The following is a 22,656-nucleotide window of genomic DNA, read 5'->3' as shown; positions in this document are numbered from 1 at the left end:
CAGGACAGCACCCCTTTTTCCATAGCTGGTGTGCACGCATGGGTCCGGAGCAGCTAGCTGGGAAGCCTGGTGCGGTCAAGCTACACGCTCGTCTGCCTCTGCGGACCTGCTGGGTTCATTGGCACTGGAGCCCTTCTCATGGTGCCAACGCCTGGGCTGGGCTCGGAGACTTCCCCGGCCTGGTGGCCTGGCCCCTCCGCCAGCCTCCGCCGGTGCACGAGCTCACAGGCTTCCTGGGAGCAGCGTAGGGGCTATCACTTACAAGGGAAATGTCCCCGTGGGCTTAAAATAGCCCCATGGAGCCCTGCCAAGCCACCAGGCCGCAGGAGCTAGGCCTGTTGCTATTTACGCAGGGCTTGAAGAATGAGCAATTTTATGAGTGATTCGGTCACGCTTGGACAGGGATTTCTGCACCCTGGGGAGCCCGTGCTCCTCACTGCAGGTAGCTGGCATTGGCGCAGGGTGGGCAGTCTCTGCTGCGTGCCCTGGGTCTGGCATTGCTCACCACCAATGTAGAGGGAGCCAGTGGATGGGCAAGCAGGGACACGGGGACACAGAGACACAGGGAGAGTGCAGCCCATGGAGTGTTTCCCCAAACACTGCCCTCCGCAAGGCTCAGCCCACCTCTTCCCCAGCACTGCCCGACTCCTTCGCATGGTGCCGCAGGAGGGATTGCTGGTCCCACTGCACTGGTGGGGCTGAGCCACAAGTGACGTTTCCCAGCCAGCCCAGCCATCAGCTACGCACAGGGCCAAGAAGGCTCCCAGAAATGCTGGGACTGATAGGAGAGGGTGTCACAAGGCAGCCAGCATGCCTGACATCTGACCTTGCTTTGCTCAGCCAACAACATGGTAGAGAGCTGGGGCACCCGTAGGGGCTGGCATTTCCACCAGGTGAGGTACCAGGCACATAGCCAGCACTAGCAACCAAATCTGCTGAGGGCTGGAGCACCCTGACCCTGTGCCTCATTGGGTGTACAGGAACTGGGCAGCCAACTGCCCTCAGCAAGGCCCAAAGGGCAGCAGTGCCCAGAAGTTGTGCTAACACGGAAAGTGGAAGCTGGGTCTGGGTGGGATTTTATGGGGACACAGAAGCCCTGCACCTCTGGAAAAACTCAGCATCCTGGGGGACATTTGCCCGGGATAGTCAGGGATAGGGGAAGGCCAGGACTGGCAAATCTGAAGACCACCCATGGGTGCAGTGTCCTGGGCTCTGAGTCCATCCTAAGGTGACACATCCCAGGTGGTAGAGCCCAACCCAAGATGGCACGTCCTGGGTGATGGAGCCACTCAGGCCGAGGCAGGGCAAAGAGTCCCAGGGGCCGTGGATGATGGTCCATGCTAGTTCTTGCCAGGAGAGGTCTGTGCCAGGCAGGTAATGCCCTCTGGATTTACTGCCCAGGAAAGTGAGCGCCCATGGCTTTCCCAAACTCTCCACTGCCCATGCCCCAGTTTGGAGGTGGACGGAGCCATGTGAAGCGGCGCGGTTCCCCCTGCTGCAATTCACCCAGGTCTCTGCTAGAGCCACCATCTCCCCGGGGTGAAGCTGCCGAGTGCAGCAGCTGGTAGTTGCTCCTCGCCGGCTTCTCTGCAGCCCATTCATGGTGGCCAGCGCTGCCCTCAGCCTCAACCCAGCAAAGGGTCAAGGTGAGGGGTAAGGCGAGCGCCTCTGCCTGGTGGTGCAGAGAAGCCAAGTGCTATGGGGAATGGGAGCCTTCGCTTGAGCAGGGACGTGTCCTGCACCCATGCAATCCTTGTGTGTTCCTGAGAAGCAACGGAGCAGCGGTGAGCTCCTGCCCAGAGGGATTGCCCTGGGCAGTCACTGTTCAGGTGTCATGGCCCCATCTCGGGGCAGATGGGTGCTTCGGGTCTCGCCTCTACCCTGCCGTGGGTGCTGGCCTCAGGCAGGCCCACGCTGGGGCTCCCCGGTCGCTGCCTGCACTGCTGGGCAGATGCCAGCAGCTCTGCAAGCCCCAGCCACGTGGGCCATCAGCCCTCTTGGCAGGGACTGAACGAGCACGGGTGCAGGGCCCTTCCCACCGCAAGGGTTGGGGAGCAGTGGCAGGGTCCCAGCGGCCCTGGACATCACCAAACCCTCCAGGTGCTGCAGCCCTGGCCCTGGGAGCCCAAGGGCTCCCTTGTCCTAATGCTCCTAAGACCAAAGGATCTACAAAAGCTGGGCAATTTGGTCTCCCTCCCATGCCAGCCTCCTCTCCATATCCAGCCCAGCCTCTGCCAGTGGGGTCCACCACCCGAGCCACGCAGCAGCCAGATCACCTGGGTTCCCAGAGAGCAATGGGACACAGCAGAGGAGAAGATGGCTTAGCCTGGGATCCAGGGCACTCTCAACCTTCGTCCAGGGTGCGGACAGCCAAGAGGAGCCCCAAGGGGGCTCCTGGGGGGCACCTGGACTGGAGCATCACTAGTCAGGGGATGGGGTGATCTGGCCACGTGTGTCCCTGCCCCGCAGCACCCTTGAAGCTAGGGAAGGGGAAGGGGGAAGAAAGCCCCCTCCGGTGCAGCCCCCTCCTTCCTCCCTGGAAGGGCTGCAGCCAGGCAGGGATGCGCGGCCGGTGCCTGCGCCGCGGGGAGTCGGGGCCGGCGGGAGGGGATGGGAGAGCGCCGAGCGACAGCCGGGCCAGGGTCGAGCAGGCTTCACACGCAGCTGCAGCAGCTCTGGCATTTCAGCTCGGTAACCCTACGCTCTCGCGCTCGCCCACTGCAAAAAACCGGAGCAACTTTATCCCAGAGGTCCCCCCCCGGCGTGCCAAGAACGAGGCCGAGATCGGTAACTCAATCACTTCCCTGCTCAGCCCAAACCTTCCCCTCGCCACCGCTGCCGGCGCGACTGCAGCGAGTTGCCTGGGGGACCCCGGTTTCCCTGCTGCGCCCCTCTGCCCCATCTGCAAAGGGGATCGCACTTGAAATGGGAAAACAAGCCTCAAAAACTCCTGAAATGGCAGCAGCATCTTGTGTAACCAGCAAAGCCAGGTGTGGGGAAATGGGAACCACTCCAAAGCCGTTCGATTTTGCTAAAATTAAGCCCATCAGAGAAAAACGCCCGAGCCACCTCTTGCAAACCGAAGGAGAGCTCGTCTGCGAGCCCAGCTTTGCGCCGGAGGGAAAGCAGACCTCATCTGGCAAGCGCTGCCAGCTCCCCCCGCAGCGAAACCACGTGCTGCGGACGTGCCCCGCTCACACCTCGCACCGGCTCCGGCGGGCCAAGGCGAAACCCGGGAAGTCCCGTTAAGAAGGAGAAGGCTCCGGCCACCGCTCCCAGATGGTTGCAGAGCCCGTGGTGGCAGTGGCCGCCGGAGAGGAGCTCTCCGTCCCTCCCGTGCCCACGCCACGCTCGGCGGAGGGAGCCGGCACCCCGCCGGGCGCCGAGCCTGCGAGGCACCCCGAGGCCGGCGGGATCTGTCGGTCGCCCCCAAGCCCCTTTTGTTGGCGGGAAGCGTCAAAGATGCCCTTAAAAGGATGCAAGCGGCCCGCGGGCCGGCGGCGGCGGCGGGCTGCGAGAAGGCAGCAGCTGCGGGTGCCCGAGCGCGAGGCTGGGCCGGCGGGGGGAGGCCGCGGGGCCGGCGGGGGGCCAGGGCGGGCAGCGCCCGCAGTGTCCCGTTACAAGGCTGTTTCCATACTTAGCCACCTCCCGGCAGCCCGGCCTACGGAGCGGCGGCCAGGCCGCGCAGCGGGCCCAAATTAACTCAAGGGCGAGCAAGGGTAACGGCGGCGGCGATGCCGTCCCAGCGGCAGCGCGCCGCGGCGGCGGCGGCAGCCCCACGGGGCGCCCGGCCGCCCGCCCGTGGGGGCCGGGGGGTGCTCAGCGGCAGCGCGCCCCGGCCCGGGGAAAAGGGTCTGGGTGGCCCTGGGGAGGTCACCTAGCATGGGAATTGCTTGGCGTGCCTCCACCGCGGAGGTTGGGGGGGGACGACCCCCCCCCCAACCCCGAGCCAAAGCGCCCCTCGGCCCCTCTCAAACGGCACCAGGGCGAGCGGCCGGCGTCCTGCAGCTCCCGCTCCTCGCCCGGCATCGGGGCGCCCCGCAGCCCCCCTGCACCCCCAGCCCCCCCACACACCCCCAGCACCCTCCGGGTCTTTGCCCCATCGCCCTCACCCAAAAATCCACCGCGGCCCCGTGGGTGACCCCGCCGCCGGGCGCGCCGGCCCCGGCGGGACCCCCCCACGCCGCGGGGGGCTGCAGCCCGGCGGCCCCCCTCGAGGCCGTCCCCGTGGCCTTGGCCCCCCGGCTTTCCCTGCACCCCCCCGCCCGCCGGCGGGACCCTCACCCGCCGTGCCGAGCAGCAGGAGCGAGGCCACGCAGCAGTACAGCAGGTTGAGGCCCTTCATGGTGGCTGCCAGGAGCTCTCTGCTGCTCGGGGCCGCTATTTATACGGCGGCGGCGGCGGCGGCGGGGAGCAGGGCAGGGCGGGCGGCCGCCGGCACGGCCCTGCACGCACGCGGCCTGCCGCGCGGCTCCGCTGCTCCCGGCGGCCCCCCGGCGCGGCGGGGTCCCCGGGGTGCCACCAGCCGGGGTCCCCGTCCCGCGGCCAGCGCCGGCTCCCCGCTCTGAAGAGGCCGAAGGAGGGCTCGGAGCCGGAGATGAGGGCACGTGGAGGGCTGCGTGGGGGTCGGAGCGTGGGGACGGAGCAGGGGACACCCACAGCCGTGGGGGGAGATGGTGGCCCCCCGCAGAGGCATGGGGTGCGCCATGGTGGTGCCCCCTCCTCTAGAACTATGGGGTGAGGCAGAGCCCCATGGAGAGCCGTGGGGAGAGATGGGTGCCCCACAGGCAGCCACAGGCTAGGCGCCTCCCCCCAAGCCGGGGGGCAGATGGGTACCCATGGGGAGCTGTGGGAAGAGATGGCTGCCCCTGCCCCCCCCGACTGTGGGGAGATCCAGCAGCCCCCACAGGGAGCCACGGGTAGAAATGGGTGTCCTGTGGAGAGCCACGGGGCGAGACGGGTGCTCCACGGAGACCCACGACGGGAAGTGGTCCTCCCCCGACCCCAGAGCCATGGGGCGAGGTGGGTCTGCCCCCCAAGCCGTGGGGGAGAGAGGGGTGCCCCATGGAGAGCCATGACGAGAAGTGCCCCCCACCCCCAAAGCCACGGTTCGAGGTGGGCGCACCGCCGAGCCACAGGGTGAGCCGGCAGCCCCGCTGAGGGCCAGGGGAGCCCCTAGCTGGGGGCCATCTGGGTCCCCCCTGCGAGGGGGGCGCAGGGTGCCCGTGGGGCTCAGCCGCTGGCGCGGGGACCCGGCTGCGCGCGGGGCCGGCCAAGCGGAGCCCCCCCCTCCCCGCCGCGCGGCCTCCGCACCCCTGCCCCGCCACGGCCACCCCGGCGCCCAGCCTGGGGGCCGAGGACACGGCTGCCACCTCCCGGCTACGGCCACCGCCAGGGCCGCCGCCTCCCGCCACCCCGGGCCCCGCAGCGCCCGGCCAGGCCGCCGCCGCCACCGCCGGCACGGAAACCCGCCGGGCCAAGCGCGGCCCCCAGCTCGGGGCTGCGCCCAGCGGCACGGCAAGCCTCCGCGCCGCGCTCCAGGGCCGGGAGCCGAACTGCGCCTTCACGGACGGCCCCGGGGGTCCGTCGGGCGTTTGGGAGGTGACCTGAGTCCCGGCACGCTCATAGCACGTGTGGGCAATGCTTGGCAGCTCCCAGCACCTGGGAGGCTCAGAGCGAAAACCTGCCACCCGCCGGGAGGGACCCGCGTGAGCCTTTTTCTGTCGGTATCGGGTGGTTTTTCCGCTGCCCCGGGGCCGGGCCGAAGGTGCGGGAGGGCGCGCGCCCGCCGGGGTGGCCTTGCGCGCTCAGCCCCTTAAACCCAGCACCGCTGCTCAGCGGGGAAACACGCTCCTTCCTCCCTAGGGCTGGGAGTATTTTCACCTTCGTCTTCCTCCCCACCCTGGCTTCCTCGCCTGCCTCTCTGCCCTCCGCTTCCCTGGCGGCGCAGCAGGAGCGCAGGGCGGCCGCCGCCGCGGCTCGCCCGGGCCCCGATTCCTCCCGGCCGGAGGCTTCGGAGCCGGCAGGCGGCGGTGGGCTGCGGCGGCCCCGGCCCTCCCGCCCCACAGACGACGAGGCGAGGCCGAGCTTCTAAAAAACAAAGTACAAACTTTATTTTGTTTCTTTACAAAGGCACGAGCCTCTTTTTTTTTTTTCTCCGCTTTCTTAACAAAATATAATAGCTTCTCGATGAACACAAAGACCTGAAAATCGTTAAAAAAAAAAAAATTACAAAAAAAAAAAATAAAGAAAGAAACCGAGAGAAACAGCTGTGGCTGGGGAGGAACCTACCAAATACCAACAAGGCTCTACACAAGACTGGCCTAAAACCCTACAGCCGAACAGGAGGGGCAGGTGGAGGCCGGGGAGTCGGAAACAAAACCGGGGACCTCCCCCCCGCCCTCCGCCCCCCCGAACAACGAAAAATAGAAGCGACACAATCACAAAACAGAAAAGCTCTTCCGACCTGACGAATCCCGCAAACTGGATTAAGTGCTTAAAGGGGGAAACGAAGAGGAAAGGGGGCAGCGTGATGCCGCCGGGACCCGGCCGGGCAGCTCCGAGGCCGGGTCCTGGCGGGAATTTGCTGTTTGATTTTAGCTCGGGGCCATCACCAAAAAAAAAAAAAAATAATAATAATAAAAAAAAGATTTAAAAAAAAAATAAATCCAGCTCCGTCCCGATCCCCTCGTTGGGGACGACGGAGCCCGAAAGGGCGCCGGGGCGGCACGCGCCTGCCCTCCGCTCGCGCCCGTTATTTTTAACTCGCTTTTCTCCCGCCCGGCGCGGAGCAGGGCGTAGGGCCGGAGGCGGCGGCGTAAGTAGTGAAAGCCCCAGCGCGGCCACGAGGGCCCCCCGGTCCCGCCGGCCGGGAGCGGGTGCTGTGTTTTATGCAGTGTCACTTTTTCGGTTGATGTCCCTTGCAATCTCCCCTCCTCCCCCCACCCTGCCCCAGTCCCTTAAATTTCAAAAAAAAAAAAAAAAAAAGAGGAAAAAAGGAAAAAAACCCCGTCCCAACAGAAGCGCGTGCGCCGGCCGGCCCTGACACACAGCACCCGCTCGCCAGCGGGGAGAGCCGCGACTGGCTTTGGTTTTGCAGGATTTCCTGCGGGTTGGGGGTGAGTTTGACAAAACTCGGGAGGATCCGACCCCCCCGCCCCGCTCCCCTCGCCCTTGCCCCAAACACCCTTCCCGAAACAGTTCGGCTGAGCTCTGAGCCCAGGTTCCAGTTTTGGCCCGTCTCGAGTTAACGCCGCCGCCCGCCCGCCCGCCCGCCCCCCCGGTGCCGGCCCCCGAGGCAGCACCCCCCGTCTCCCCCGCTTGCTTGGAACTGAACAGTGAACTTTGCCTGCTTCTAGCGCTCTGATTTACAGTATAGGAAAAAGGTCATAAAAGAGACCCAAATCGCATTGTATTTTTTAAAAATTTCAGCATATTCTCTGACGTTTCCCTCCCCTGCCCCGTCCCCTCCCCGGCTGCCGGCCGGGGGTGTCAGGGCAGTTCCCCTTCCCCCAAGGGGTCTTCTTTGCTCTGGTCCATGGAGTCACTGTCGTTGCCCTCTGTGTCGGAGGCGGTGTCGGAGTTGGAGGGCTCGGGGCAGGCGCGGACGGGCGTCACGATGACCGCACGTCTCTGCTCCTCTTCCTGCAGCTGCTTCTCCTGCGTCCCTTCGATGTGCTGGATGGCCTGCCGAGGGGAACCGCGGGCCGTGAGGACGTCCCCGCTGCGAGGGACGGCGGCTCCCCCCAACGGCACCCAGCAGCCGCTCCGGAGGCTGCCGGCAGCCTGGCCGTGCTGCGCCGCCGTGCACGTCTCCCCTGAAGCCGACCGCGGCCGGGCAGGCACCCTCCGGCTCGGCCCCGCGGCTGCCGGGAGCCCCCGAGGCCCGCTGGGCTCCCGCGCGCTCCCTCCCGCTGCCGGCCTGGCCCTTCCCAGCCCCCCTACCTGAACGATGGTGTCCAGGTTTTGCCGGGACGTGGAGACTGTGTTGATGACAGAGGATGGGCCCATGGTGACCACGGTGACGTGATGGGAGGGAGGCGGCGCTGGTACGATCACAGTGGGGTGGTGGGTGGGCGCTGGGGGACCGTGTGCTGGCAGGAGCTGGGAAGAGAAGCGAAAGCCCCCCGTTAGCACGGAAAACCTCCCTCCGGCCTCCGGTAGCCAGGACCCAGCTGGCTGCACCCGATGCCCCAGCACCCCGACGCAGCTCGGCAGCAGATACCCCCGGGGGTCCCTCCACCCGACACCCCAGCTTGCAACACGGGTGGTGCAACTAAGGGAGCCGTACCCTTCTCTCCTCTCCTCCAAGAGGAGGAAAGCCAGGAAAAGCTAAGGGGCAAGAGGCCAACGCTGTACTTCCTTGCTGCAGGCACACCGGCAGGGCTCCTGCTGCCCCTCAGCCCAGCAAGGGCTCTGGGCCCTGCACTGCTGGGGGGACCGAGCACCCCCAGTCCTTCCTACGCCCATGCCGTATCCCTCCCAGGGTGCAGAGGGTCCGGCAAAGGCAGCCAAACTGGTGCTGGCTGGGGCAAACACTGATTTGTCTTCCCCATGCCAGGCCCTGCGCTGCTTGGGTATCGCTAGCGCAGCAGTTTTGCACATGCCCGGAAGCGCCAGCTCTTGGTGAGATGTCTGGCTCGGAGCGCTAGGCACAGGCAGGTAATCAAGGAAGAAAACATGACCCATAACTCAGTCCCCATGGTCACTGCAGCACTTTCACAGGACACCATGTCTCTCTGCACCCACTTTTAATGTAGGGTAACTGCCTTGAAGCGAAAAGAGAACCAGAAGAGACACAGCCCACAGGGGAGGAAAGAGGTGGGCAAGAGCCCTTGGGCCTGGGCAAGGAGATGATGGGGAAAGCACTGCACACCAAAAGCCCAGCCTTCTTCAAGGGACAATAAAATCCTGAACAACAGCTCAACCGCTCAGGTTCATGTGTCCTCCTCGACGGACGCTACACGCTCCAGCGGAGAGCTTGGTGGCCTTAGTTTTAGCAGAGCAAGAGGCAAACGGGGTTGAAAGGGCTCCAGACCTCTACCCACAAACACGCTCCAGCTTCCTCCGAGTGCAGGGACGCAGACCTGTCCAGCTGCAGCTTAACGCCTCCCCTGCACTCAGCACCGACTTTGGCCAACATACGGTTATGTTGTGCAAAACCAGGAGAAACTCTGAGTGCAAGAGAGAACTCCCAGCCCGTGTTTGGAGAGGAAAGAAATCTGGGACCAGAGGGAAGACAAGTAACTGCCCCTTCAGCCCAGACACACGCTGGATTGCCCTCCTGCCTCTCAGGATGAGTTTGAAGAATTCCCTTTATCCTGAAGGGGGAAAGACCTGGCTTTTAAGACAGCAGAGGCAAAAGCCAGATCTGAGCTGCTGCTGCGTGCTAATCCTCAAATCACTTTGAACTGCTCAGCTGGGAACCTGCCGCACCCCTAAAAGATCCTCGTTAAAATAGCGGATGCAAAGAAATGCCTTAGCAGGAGGCTAAGGAAAGTTCACCTAAAAATAGGCTGAACTTCCCTAGGAGGCGGCTGGGCACGGATCCTGCGGGGAAGCATCTCTGGAGAAGCCAAACGACAGAGGAAGTCAGTTTTTCTCGCTCCCTTTGAAGTTCCCTATGCCGGAGTCTCCCCAAGGACTGAGCCTGAGGGATGGCTCAAAGTCAGGGCTGCGACAAGCAGTGGAGGGAATCACCAGTGCAGGGACTGCGCTTTCCTCCTTTCTGCTCCAAGCAGACATAACGCTCCCCAGGGCATCAGCAATATGATTTTGTCAAGGGTAAAGACTGAAGACTCCCACACCCGCAGGCAAGCTTTGCATATGGTGGGAATCGGTTTTGGGGCCTCCAAAAATAGGCTGGAGTCACCCAACGAGACATGAGCCTTCAGAGGTAGTGTCAGACCTCTATGTCACTGCAAACCACCAGCTCTGGCATGGGAAGCGCTACCCGCATCAACTGCTCACAGAGCATTTCAACTGCTGGCATCACCCGTGGATGGGGCCGGAGACTCGTTCCGCACCTGGTCCCATGTCCAGGCCACAGAAAACATGACAGATAGGTAGGTGCCTGCTCAGGCCAGCCCGAGGCTGGGAGCCAGAGCGGGTACTACAGCTCAGCTGACAAGCAGGAGCACGGGCTCCTCCACCTGAGCCCCCGGCAGAGAGGCCAGGCGGGGAAAGCTCAGCGGAGAGGAACTCGGCTCCTGGGGGAGGCGATCGGAGGCGGCCGCACCCAGCGCCTCCCAGCAAGGCCTTGGAAGGCCGTGGTCTCTCCAATGCCAAGTTGAATCGCTGCCAGCTAAAAAGCGATCTTCCACATACAAAAGCCGTCAGCGCTGGGGAATGGAGCCACTCGCAAGCTGCCATGAAGTGGTCCAGGCCACAATCCCCCCAACACACAGGGCGTCTGCAAACGCAACCCTCGTTGAGCTAACCAGGGGCCGCAGAGAGAGGCTGGTGGTGGAGTCCCGCAGCAGCACACACGGAGCGAGATGGGGTCCTGCCAGCAAGGACGGGGGCACCAAGCACCAACTCTGGAGCCGGTAAAGAGGGAATCGTGGCTGCGGTGGAGCAGCCGCAACATAAGGCAGGGCTCTTTGGCCTGGGCACAGCCTGCCACAAAGCCAGACTCTCCCCAGCCTGCCCAGGCATTGGCGCTGCCAGGGGGACAGGGCAGCTGGCTAAACCCTGTGCCTGGCTCTGCTGCCCAGGGAGGTTTGGGATGCAAAGTCACGTGCCAACAGCCAGGGCATCCCATGGCCGCAGCCCTGCACTCCGAACGACCGATCCAAGCTCAGAGCGGCGCTGGGGCGTTAAGCCAGTTCCCAGCCATGACAAGGGCTGGTGGGCCCATTTCTCGATGGACCAGAGCAGCAGTTCAGGGTGCCAGCATCATCCGCAGAAAAGCCAGGACCTGAGCCACACTCCCCACCACCCTTCCTGCAGCGGACACCTCTGAGGCACTCCAAGGCTGGCAGCAGGACGAGGCAAGGCCAGCTACCAGCACCTTTCCCGGCGCAGATGCATGATGTGGCAGACAGCTGAGCTGGCTACAAGGAGTTCAGTGCTCCTGGATGGGGGCACATCACCAGATCTTCTCTCTGCAGCGGGCTGCAACATCAGCTCCAGCCCCAAAGGGAGCCCAGCCGGGACACAAGCACATGGGGAGGCTGCGCACCAAGTCCTTTCCCAATCCCCTGAGAAGGGGAGCTTTGCTGGGACATCCCTGTCAATCACAGCCAGCCCAAGGGACGGGAGGTGTCAAGCACCACACCGCCGAGCTGCCCCCAGCCCCGTGCATTTCACCACCACACGCCCGGCTGCACATCTATCTCTCGGAAAAGCTTGCTCAGACAGGAGGCAGCTGGGGTGTCCCCGCAGCTGGGCTACAGCCGGGACAGGCCCCGGGGCTGGGCGACGGGAGGCGTCCACGCACTCACCTGGGTTCGGATCTGCTGCTCGCGTTCTAGCTTCTCCTGGTGCAGCAACCTCACCTGTTCCTGCTGCTGCTGGAGCTGCACTTGCTGAGCAATCACCTTCAGCTTCTCGGGGTACATGTGGGCCTCCAGGGAGCGAACCTGCCGGCAGAGAGGGCCCGGAGGCGTTGGTGTCGGAGCACAGCACGCTCTCTGCACGCGCCCCACCGATCCTGCAGCAACACAGCCCCCTGCCAGCGCCAAACCCAGGGGCAGGGCACTGCTGCTCCGTCCCCGTCCTCAGAGCCACGGGGCAGACCAAGCAGAGACCCTGGGGAGAGCCCAGCGCCGAGCCCAGGCATGGGGCAACCGGCAAACCCCAAAGCAGCCTGCAGCAACCGAGAAACCACGAACTGCTCCTGAACAGAGCCCGCTCTGCCAGAACGGAGCAGCCCATCGGGACGCCGTTCGATTGGCTGGATCAAGAGAGCGGCCCAGGAGATAAAGTGAGGCTTTGCTCTGCCACTCCTTAAGGGACCCCTAAATGGTGTTCGGCAGCTCTCTGGGACCTGCAGGTCTCCTGTGTCAGACAGGAGACATCACACGAGTGGCAGGTCCTGACCTCCCAAATGCCTGTGACAGAGCCTTGGAGGTGGGTCTCAGCCCAAAACAGCCTCGGAGGCCCCAGGCTGCTGGGTTGTGGTGCTACAAAACACAAACTGGTGCCACTCGGCCCCTGGCACAGCCCTGAGCAGGGGAGCCCAGGACAGCAGAGCCCAGCCAGAGGCCTTTGGGCTCCAGCCCACTCAGAGGCGAGACTTTGGCACCCTGAGCCGAAGGAGGGTTGGCGTGAGAGCAGCACACGCAGGATGGAGGCCACAACGCAGGCATCCCGGCCTGCGCCAGGGCGGCCAGGAGCTGCCAGGCCACGCGCGCTCGGCTCCGGCGCCGCTCCAGCATCCCTCAGCGCTGCCCGCTAGAGGGCGAGCCCGCCCCGCGCATGGCCGGCGCGGCGCCGCACAGGCGCCCGGCGTCCGCATCCGGCCACGGCCACGGCCAGCCCCAGCCTCACCTGCTCCTCCAGCATCATGCGCACCGAGCGCTCCTTGTCGAGCTGCTGCCGGAGCTCGATCATCTCCCGCCGCAGATCCTCGGCCTTCTCGTCCTCCCAGATGTCCGGCGAGCCAATGCCCTCATCTTTGTCCTCCGCTCGTCGCCGTTTCGGGGAGGAGCCGCTGAACTCCTGCCGGATGGACGTGGTGTCAGGGGCCAAACCCGGTGGTATGGGGGGACAGGAGCTTTCCCTCTACTCCCGCTGCCCTGATCCCCCCATCCAGACCATGTACCGGATCACAGGCTCCTCGACGGTGGCGATGTGCCTGCGCCCCACGCCTGCCTGCCCTCCCGGGGTTCACCCTACCCAGCCTTGCGCAAACCCACTTCTTCCAGGACTGCCTGCAAGCTCACACCACGACAGAGCCCAGAGATGGGGGTCCTGCCTGGATAAACTGACCCAAATGGGAAATGGGAGCGCGAGTCCCCTTCTCCGCCTGTTGCACAGGGGATGTTAGGTTAGGCTGGGCACCTCTGGATGCCGGCAGCGTGTGAAATGCCTCCGTTCCCCTGGCACAGGAGGAAAGACGGTCTCCTCCTGACCTCTGGCAAGAAGCAATGATGCACCGAGGCCTCCCACATTTATGGAAAGAGTCGCTGGCAGTATAGGAAACCAGCCCTTCCTCAGCCAGCCCAGCCCCACGCCAGCAGCGTTGGGCACGAAGGGAGACGCTACCTGGATGAACCGCTTGAGCTGGGTGTTCTGCTGCAGTAGCCGAGTCTTCTCCTGCTCCAGTGAGAAGATGTATTCAGCCGTTTGCTGGAGGATTGCCGCCTGCAGAAGAGCCGGGAGGGGGGCCGGTGAGGCAGGAGATTTCTCTGCAAGGTCCCTCCCCAACCCTAGGAGACCTGCTCCTGCTGAGCTCCTGCATCCTGCCCAGGAGGCAGGAGTACTGCTTCTTGCCGGCCCCAGCATCTCCAGGCTTTGCTTCACCTCCAGACCCTGTGGCTTTGCTCTCTCCTGGGCTTTTCCTCCACACGAACAGCACCAGATCCCATTCATCTTTTGCAGGAACAGTGTCTGACCTACTCCCTAGAGCTGCCTCCTCCCACCGCTCTCCTGCAGCATCAGGAAAGTCCTGCTGCAAAAGGGCCCCCTCGTTACCTGGGCAGGCGTATTCCTGGCGCTGGGAGGCTCGGTTTTGTTAAAACGCTTCCTCCAAACTGTTCCTCCGCCCTAGCCTCAGGACACTGAGTTACATACGCACCCCGTATTTAATGTGCACACACCCCTACAGAGGCAATTCCCCTGAGAGGGAACTCCATCATGCCTCAGAGAAAACAGCTTTGTCCAATGCAATGAAAACACTAGTTCTAAAGTCCCCGGGCGTCAAGGAGCCTGGAAGCGACCAGCGAAATAACGTATGCAGTTATCCTCAATTACACTTACAGCCCCGTCCTGCCTGCTCAACAAGCAACTCTGAAAACCTCAACGCGCAGGACAGACATCTGTCTCGCACGTCGTCAAAGCACTGGAGCACTGATTCCCCTGCTAGGTGTCCCTCGCAGCCCCGAACAGATGCCACCTCGCACGCGGCAGCTCCCTGCGCTCACCTTGCTGAGCTTCTCCCCGTCCGTGTGTGGGATGAGCGTTTTCAGAGACTGGAAACCGGCATTGATGCTCTGCATCCGCCGCCGCTCGTTGCTGTTGGCGATCTCCCTGCGTATCCGCCGCTCCTGGTCCCGCTGGGTCTCTGGAGTCAATGGGATGTTGGCCAAGCTGCAAGAGACACCCGGAGTTAGGGAGGGACGGGGCCCGCACCCCTGCGCGCACCCAGGGGACCGTTTGCTCTCTGCTTGGAGCTCCGGCGCCGTGTCTCGGGCTCACCCCCTCCATTTCTTCCCCTGCTTTGCAAGGATGGGGCAAGCAGCCAAAGGGACTGGCAAGAAAAACCACGGGGGACGACCGCCCCAGCGCCGCCCAGGGCTCAGCCCGCACCTCGTCTCCAGGCACAGACTGAGATGCTGCTAAAAGAGCAGCGGAGAGAAGGTGGGTTTTTTCTACCCTCTCCCTAGTATCCTAACCTCAGCTGGTCCTTTTAACACCTCTGGTGGACGTGTTGACCCAAAACACAGCCCCTGCGCAGCCCACCAGCTCCGTCAGGCTTGGACAGGAGCTGGCCAACAGCAATCCAACAGTATCCGTAGGGCAGCTCCAGACAAAAGAGGAGAGGGGACTCACGGACACCACACGAGCAAAGATGCCCCGGCTGGAGTTGGACACAACCATCCATCCCCTCTGCCTACCCCGTGTCCGAGCGTCCTCTGCTACCAGCGCAAACCACCCGCAGCCCGGCAGCAAGTCGGTCCCGGCTGCCAACACAGCGACCGCTGCGTCGGGAGGCCCCGGGGCGGTCCCGGGCCGAGCCGCGAGGGCGGCAAAGCAGGACCGTACCCCACCGCCGCTGGTGCGGGGCCCTCGGCGAGCCGGGGGTGCCGTCCCCCAGGCAGGCTGGCGAGGGGACGACAGGGCACGGCGAGGGTCCGGGTCCCCCTCCCCGGGCGGGCGGGCGAGCGAGGCCGCAGGCTCGCCGGCTGCGGTCCCGGCGGGGCCGGCCGGCGTGTGTGGCCCCGGGAAGGCGGCTCCCTCCCACTCCCGCTGATGGCTTCCAGATGACAGCTCCCAGCAGAGAAGCCCCCGTCCCACCCGAAGCCGCAGCTCCCGCCTGCTTCCTGCCGCCTCCTCCTCACGCCCCGCTCGCTCGCTCGCTCGGCAGATGGGCCGGGAAATGCTTCCCAGACCCGGCGCCACGGGCTGCAAGTGGGGACGGGCAGTGGGGAGGGAAGAGCTGCCGAGCGGCTGCAGGGAGGGCTCCGGCTGGCCACCACCAGCTCGCACGGGGTCACAGCGCCAGCCCCGGTCTCCACCCGAGCAAAGCCCCTTTCGAAGGGGGTCTCTTTTCTTCCTCCAAGCTCAGCTTCTTCGGAGGCCTCAAGACGGAGCGGGGAGCAGGAAGACTAAATCCTAGCACGCGACGGACTTGTTAAATCTGCAGAATAAAGAGGGACGGGATTTACGCCGGGAGGCGAAGCGGGCAGCATGCCCACCCCACGTTTCTCCCCACCTGCCCTCGCTGGCGAGGGGGACCCCGCGCTCCACGGGGGCGGCACGGGGACGGAGCGCGGTGCCTGCCCGGGCCTCAGCGCTGGGGAGGACAGTCCTGCGGTGCCACCGGGGAGCCGCTGCTTTGAGAAGGACCCGTGACAACTGCAGCGGGATGCGACCCCTCGCAAGCCACGCCGGGCAGCAGCCGGCAACTGCAAGCAATAAGCTGGGTGAGCAAAGTCTGAGCCCCGACTGTTCACAAGATAGCTGGCCATTAAAACAAAACAACACAACCCACAGACCACACCATCCTGATGATTATCTCGCTTTTCTTTTGTTTCCTAGCGCGAGTTGAGAAGCCAGTCTATTAAAAACCAAGAAACAGACTTCTAAGGGCGCGAGCACCTACCCGGAGTACATAAGCCATTATCACGCGCTTGCCATAATTAAGACTCCACGAGAACGCAGCTATTAAAGTCAGGCTGGAAGGTCAGGGCAGGGAAACCTGCGCATCCATCCACCTGCCATCCTGCTCTCCCTGTGCCCCCAGCCAGCAGGACGGATCCGAACGCCAGAGGGACCCCAGCCTCCTCCAGAGCCCCTTCCCTGCCCAGGTACACACCGCACACACGCAGGGATGTGCCTGCCTTCGTTCCCTGGCACTGCTACCCCATAACAGGGTTCGACCACGCCGTGAAGGCAGGACGTACCGCCGGGGCTGGGGAAGCTGCGAAATACCCAAGACTAAACACAAGGGAGAGCCTCCCAGCACAAGGTGAGATAAGATGGGCTTCAGCTTCATCTGGAGGCGGTGGGCATGGCTGTTTGCCCCCAGCTTGCTTTGTAACGCTCGCCAAGCAGTACGAGGCGCTGACACCGCTCCCCGGGACGCCACGGCTCCCAGGCCCCACGGGCCAAGACCTCATCCCCTCCTCTGTGTTGGGGCCGGAGCGCGGGGATGGCTCGAGTCCCTGCGGCAGCAGGACCAGGCAGCGGTGCTGAGCAGGCATGAGGCCACCAGATTATCTTTGAGCAGCCTCTAACAGGATCAGCACTACTCAAGCCAGCTGGGATGAGCAAAAGGCACCCATAGCCCCAAACACTGTCTGCAGGAAAGGAGTGGGGCTGGTGCGCCTGGCAGCCCAGCTCAAGGTCAGGAGGGAGAAGGGAGGACTTTCGGCTCAGCGAAGCTCTGGGTGCTGGCTCCGGGACAGGGAGATCAGACCTGTCCCACCCGCTGCATGACAGACGCTTGGTTCAGAAAGCGAGGCCTCGCGTCCACTGCTGAGGACGCTGCAGCTCATGCCACTGTGGCAGGACAGAGTTTCTCACGGACACCCTGCCTTCACTGCCATCAAATTGACAGTTAGCAGGTTTAGGAGCGTGGTGAGCCTCCCAGACCACCCAACGGCTGCTAAGGCCGGGGAACAGACTGCCGTTCCTCTGAGCCCCGGGCACCCAGGGAAGGATCCCAGCTCAAACTGCAGGACTGAGCAAGCGTCATAGTGCAGGCGAGCACAGGATGATGAGCGCCCGATGCACTAGACCTCTCCCGTGCAGCTCCAAACAGGTGCCCTGGAGGGGTCTTGAGATGTCATGAGTTCCTGGGGGTCTGCCCCACTCACTGAGATTAGCCATCTTGCACACCAGCTCCAGCCCCGCAGGCTGAGAGCTGCCTGCAGTGGTATCGTGGCCTTCTGGCACAGACCGTGACATCTGGGCAGCACAGAGCAGCTCACAGGGCTCACATCCATTCGTGGCTCTCACCAGCATTCCCGCAACCACTCAAACCGCGCTGCGAAGAATGGGCCCAAACTCATCCCCATGGGTTAAAACATACCGAGCCTCTGCACTTTCCAGCACCAGCGGGGAAAGGGTTACGGGGCCTGAAATCAGCAGGGCAGGAGCATACATGTAGGAACAGAAATCACGGTGAAGACACGGTGATTCTGCCAGAACAACGAGGCTATTGCAACTGCTGTTTTCTACTACAGGAGAACAAAGCAAACCTGGCTGAAATCAGCCCCCAAATACCTTTGTGCTTCTGGGCTTGACTTCAGCAGGCTCATGCTCTGGAGGCCAGGCAAGGGCAGCCAGGAGGTTACACCCAGAAGGCAGAGGCTTAGTACCCACACCCAGCCTTGCAACCTCACGTCAGGATCGCATCAGACGATCAGTATCTCGTATCGATGGCCGCCTCAACGCCCTGCAGCTGGATGAGCCAGAGTGCACAAGAAGCGAGGTAAGAAATCCCACTCTCACCTCGAGGACGGCTGCCTGGCTGGACAGCGGGTGGCTACGTTTGCACGAGGAACCATCCTGCACGGGAGATGGCCCCTTGCTCCTGTCCCGAAGGAGAGCACATGGCCAGGGCACTGGGCCACGAGTTCCTACCTCAGCTCAGAGCGAGGTGGGGGAGAGCACAGCCTAGGGCTCTCCATGAAGAACAACAGCACTGACGTTTATATTTGGGACCGCTGCCAGGTCATCGTCACTGCCACGGTGGGGACAACACCCCTGGGACAAGAAGGAGAGATGAGCGTAGAGGGGAAGCAACGGGAGGGCAGGAGATGGACAGCCCTGACCTGTCTCTGGCAGCTGCCCCTGGACCGCGGGCAGAGAGTGAAGGTTATATCTCTCCTTCCAGGAAACAATAAGTAAAAATGCACCACAGATGCCCTGCCGTATGGTAGGGGACACCCTCTCACCTGGTGCCCCAGCCTCTCGGGTTAACCCCTTCCCACACTGCAACCCCACAGCTCCCACCAGCTCAGCCCAAGACACTCTGCCAGAGGCCAGGGATCTCTGCTCAGCTCCCAGCTGGGCAAAGGAAACCCACCCCTCCAAATTCAGCTATTGGCTCCCAGGTGTTCCCGTCTTCAGCAAGACAGTAATTCTCCAGAGGCTGCGCTTGGCAGGTTATACTGACACCGCTCCTCTGTTAAGGGCAGGGTCTGCCCCTCATCTTCTTGCGGTGATGCTTCTCCAGGCCCTAGCCTGTGGCTGCAGGGCCTTCCTCCAAGCGCAGCTCAGGGATTTTCACCCATCAGCGACAGCTCCACAAGGGGAATTAGACAGAGACATCTCAGGCCGGACAGTGAGGAAGCAGTTTCTTAAATACAAGAGAAGGAGGAAGAGCCCATTTCCTCACCGGGAGACCTCTCATAACCTTCCCCAGCTGCTCTTCCTGGGAAGAGACTTATGAAGTGACAGAGCTAAACGCAGAAAGGGGGAAAATAAAGGCATCGTTTCAGAAGATGGCCTGGCAGTCAAACAACACACCCAGGTACCTCGGGCTACGTCCACTGGGAAGTGGGAAAAGACTTAGACACGGACGCTGCCAAACGCAGCCCAGCTGATCTCGCGTTTGGCCCCACACGCACAAGAAAAAGCCGGACGACAAGCCAGCCCGGCACCAGCCCAGATCCTGCCCACAGAACCTCCATCTCTGATCACCCCGGGCAGGCAGACACCCGCGAATGGCTCAGAGAGCAGCTTGCACTCACCACGCGTGTCCCCCGTCACTGCCCAAGTCGCACCAGCATAGTCTGGCTAGAGTTTGCCATGGGATCAAGTGCCTGCTGGTAACAAGCATGAGGGAGCCACACAGGAGAGCCAGGCTGCGCTGTAACGGGATTAGGGAAGATCCATCTAAACCAGCAATTGTTGCCCACGCACGTGTGAAGGACCCTACTCCTGACCAGCGAGTTCAGCTCAGCCTTGCAAAAGGCACGCTCTAAGCACGTTACCCCAGGAGAGACCTGCTTACGCAGCAAATCAGGCTCCAGACAAGATACCGATGATAACGAGACTTCAGCAGTAGCCGGCCTTCCGGGCTGTAACCCCACCACTCACTCACTTCTCTGGCACGTTACTCAAGTTCACCCTTCCTGGTTCCAGCTGTTCCCGTGCAAGTTCACTCGGCCACAGGAAGCTCTCTTGCCATAAAAGCTACCGCGGAGAGAAGCCACGGGGTATCTACAGCCCTCTCCACCATGGGCAAACTAGGGACGTGAGCTTTTGGTTGTGCAAGTAGAATTTGGTCTTCCCCTCCCAAGCTGCCCACTGGCATCCGGGTGCAATTTGGCAGGGCACATCATGCTCTCTGAGATCTCAAGGAAAGCAAAGCCATGGAGGTAACAGAGCTGTCTGACCCAGCCTCTCTGCTTCTCTCGCTCAAGGACGGTGCCAAGCTCTGCAGACCCACCACAGACACCCCAGCTCGTTCTCACCAGTCCTGAACAAGTGCTACAATTTGCATTGATGGGAAGACGAAGCATGGCCATACGGGGCATGGTGTCCTCAAATATGGGGTGCACGTGGGGCCACACGAGGCGGGGCGTCCCCAAGCAAGGAGTGGGTGGAAACCAGACCTGCAAGCTGTGCACAGGTGAAGTTTCTCCATACAGCTCTGCTCTACACTAGCTGATGCCCAGGGCGAGCGCAGAGGCCTGGAGAGGAGGATCATGTTTTCCTGCCCTGGGTTTCCTGGAGCAGCGTCCTGGACGGCGTGCAGTGTGCCAAGTCCTACAGCGAGCGCCGATGGGCTGCCAGGCAGGACGCCGGTGCTCCTCACCCAGACCACAAGCCCGTACTACGCTGCAGCGTGGCTCCAGGCAGGACGGGGCAGCCCCGAGGACCAACGCGGCGCTGCCGGGAATTGCTCCGGAGCGAGATCCCCGGCGAGGGCGTGCTGCGGGCTCTGTCTGCCCTGGCTCCACACGGCCCTGGGGCCCCATCCGGCAGCCGAACCCTGGTGCTGGGACAGGTGGGCCACAGTGTCCCTGAGGGGGTGGCAGGGCCACAGAGGCCCCCACGGAGCAGGGCTGCTGTGGAGCGGGCAGGCTCGGGTGGGTCAGGGCTGCCCCACAGGCACGAGTAGACAAGGGTGGGTCAGGGCTACCCCACAAGTGCAGGAGCACTCCAGGGGCTCAGGGTTGCCCCAGAGCAGTGGCTGAGCCCCACCAGGTCAAGGCTGCCCCACAGGCACCTGGGGGGGGGGACCCAGCAAGTCAGGCCTACCCCTCTGGGACAAGGTGGGGGCCCTCAGGGGGTCAGGCCTACCCCACAGGTGCAGGTGGGGCCTCACCAGACCAAGGCTACCCCCCAGGCACCCGGGGGGGGTCTCGGCTGCCCCACAGCAGCCCAGGCCCACCCCACGTGGCCTCAGGGGGTCAGGCCTACCCCACAGGTGCAGGTGGGGCCTCACCAGACCAAGGCTACCCCCCAGGCACCCGGGGGGGGTCTCGGCTGCCCCACAGCAGCCCAGGCCCACCCCACGTGGCCTCAGGGGGTCAGCCCTACCCCACAGGTGCAGGTGGGGCCTCACCAGACCAAGGCTACCCCCCAGGCACCCGGGGGGGTCTCGGCTGCCCCACAGCAGCCCAGGCCCACCCCACGTGGCCTCAGGGGGTCAGCCCTACCCCACAGGTGCAGGTGGGGCCTCACCAGACCAAGGCTACCCCCCAGGCACCCGGGGGGGTCTCGGCTGCCCCACAGCAGCCCAGGCCCACCCCACGTGGCCTCAGGGGGTCGGGCTGCCCCACAGGCGGGGTGGACCGCGGCGGGTCAGGACTGCCCCAGAGGGCACGGGGGGGCCCGGCGGGTCAGGGCCGGCCCGGGGGGCGGCGGCGCGGGCCCCGCTTTGTGCGGCGGGGCGGCGGCGTGGCCCGGCGGGGCCTACAGCGCCCACAATGCCGCGGCCGCCGCACTACATGTCCCGGCAGCCCCGGGCCGGGCCCGCCTCCTCCAGGAGGGCTGCAGAGTCACGGCCAGGCCCGGTAGTAAACACACACCCCCCCCCGCCGCCCCGCCGCACGCCGCCGCCTCCCGCCCCAGCCCCCCCGCCCCCCCACACACACCGGCGCGGCTCGGCGCGGCCCCCCGGCGCGGCCCCCCGGCGCCCACCCGCGGCCCGCCTGCCCGCATGGCCGCACGGCGGGGCCCGGCCGCGCCGCGCCGAGCAGAGCCGAGCCGAGCCGCGCCGCGCCGCGCCCGGCCCATGTGCGCGGCGCCCGGTGTGTCCGCGCCGCCGCCGCCGCCCCCCCCGCCCGCCCGCGCCCCCCCCGGCGCCGCCGCCGCCGCCGCCGCCGCCGCGGGGCCGGGCGCGGGCAGCGCCGCCGCCAGCGCACCCACGTGCTCGGGCCATGGAGGCGCCGCCGGTGCCCGGGCCGCGCTCCGCCGCCGCCGCCCCGCGCGGGCACCGCGCTGCTGCCGCCGCCGCCGCCGCCGCCGCTGCTCTTCTTGGCTGTTAGTTGTTTTTTTATTTTAAAGGCGGCTTCGGGGTTTAATCGTGGGTCGCCGGGGAGGGGGGGGCACCCACCTGCAGAGCCCGCCGATGACCTCCTTCTCGGATTTCCTGAAGTGCTGCAAGGAGGGCATCTTCTGGGCGGGCACCATGAAGTACTCCATGCCGAGCGGGGCGGGCGGCGAGCGGGCCGCGCCGGGACGGGGCGGGCCGGGCCGGGCCGGGCCGGGCCGGGCTGGGCTGCGCGGCTCCGCCGTCCGGGCGCGCGGCGGTGTGGGCGCGCGCGTGTGTGTGTGTGTGTGTGTGTGTGTGTGAGACAGCGCGTGTGCGTGTGTGTGTGTGTGTGCGTGTGTCTCAAGGCGGGAAACAGCTGGTGCGAGCGCAGCGCTCCCTCCCCCGGCGGCGCCGCCTCCGCCAGCCACCGGCCCATGTAAACAAAGGACGGCGCGGGCCCCGTCGGGGAAGGGGAGGGGGCGCGGGGGGGCCCGGCGCGGCGGCGGCGGCGGGGGGGGGGCACGCGCGAAGCAGGCAGGGAAAAGCCCGCCGTGGTGGTGGTGGGGGGGGGGGGGCGCAAGGTGACAGCGGGGCGAGGGGAAGGGGCGGCGGGGGGCGAGAGGGGTGCCCGGTGGGCGCCAAACGCCGCCTCGCCCCGGGCCCCCCCGCCCCGGCCTTCGGCAGCCCGCCGTGACCCCCCCCGAGCGAGCCCCCGCTCCCCAGGCGGCCCGGCGGCCCACGCGGCGCCCAAGGCGTTGGCGTGAGGCCGCGCGGGGCGCCCCCGAGGACGCGGTACCCGCCGGGGCGCCCGTCCCCGCCTGCAGCACCCTCCCGGG

The 22,656-nt window shown here is 64.7% G+C and overlaps 2 protein-coding genes across 4 annotated transcripts in view; both read right to left on the bottom strand.

Moving 5' to 3' along the window:
- Positions 1 to 4,357, bottom strand: part of SRL (sarcalumenin) — a 35,843-nt gene extending 31,486 nt beyond the window's left edge. For both annotated transcript variants that reach the window (XM_068908909.1, XM_068908910.1), the window contains exon 1: positions 4,285 to 4,357. In XM_068908909.1, the coding sequence (XP_068765010.1) occupies positions 4,285 to 4,345 (61 nt within the window). In that variant the 5' untranslated portion in view covers positions 4,346 to 4,357. The remainder of the gene's footprint in view (positions 1 to 4,284) is intronic.
- A 2,992-nt stretch (positions 4,358 to 7,349) lies between these two features.
- On the bottom strand, positions 7,350 to 22,072 carry TFAP4 (transcription factor AP-4). 2 transcript variants are annotated; one of them, XM_068908743.1, is made up of 7 exons: positions 21,902 to 22,072; positions 14,088 to 14,253; positions 13,210 to 13,308; positions 12,493 to 12,663; positions 11,445 to 11,582; positions 7,945 to 8,103; positions 7,350 to 7,686 (listed from the first exon to the last, which is right to left on the bottom strand). In XM_068908743.1, exons 1-7 carry the CDS (start codon positions 21,988 to 21,990, stop codon positions 7,492 to 7,494), a joined length of 1,017 nt encoding a protein of 338 aa, XP_068764844.1. In that variant the 5' UTR covers positions 21,991 to 22,072; the 3' UTR covers positions 7,350 to 7,491. The 2 variants fall into 2 exon arrangements, with proteins under 2 accessions (XP_068764844.1, XP_068764845.1); XM_068908744.1 differs by having other exon boundaries at positions 11,499 to 11,582; positions 21,902 to 22,046.
- Between the last annotated feature and the right edge of the window lie 584 nt (positions 22,073 to 22,656).

The sequence above is a fragment of the Struthio camelus genome, chromosome 15, assembly GCF_040807025.1.
Source record: "Struthio camelus isolate bStrCam1 chromosome 15, bStrCam1.hap1, whole genome shotgun sequence".
NCBI lineage: Eukaryota > Metazoa > Chordata > Aves > Struthioniformes > Struthionidae > Struthio > Struthio camelus.
This window is presented reverse-complemented; position numbering and strand designations above follow the sequence as displayed.

Excerpts from the sequence above, each read along its gene's own strand:
- TFAP4 (XM_068908743.1), bottom strand. The coding sequence starts at position 21,990 with ATGGAGTACTTCATGGTGCCCGCCCAGAAGATGCCCTCCTTGCAGCAC. Across the intron at positions 13,309-14,087 it reads ACGGGGAGAAGCTCAGCAAG|GCGGCAATCCTCCAGCAAAC; the intron begins GTGAGCGCAGGG and ends GCTCTTCTGCAG. Across the intron at positions 8,104-11,444 it reads AGCAGCAGATCCGAACCCAG|CTCCTGCCAGCACACGGTCC; the intron begins GTGAGTGCGTGG and ends TTCTCTTCCCAG.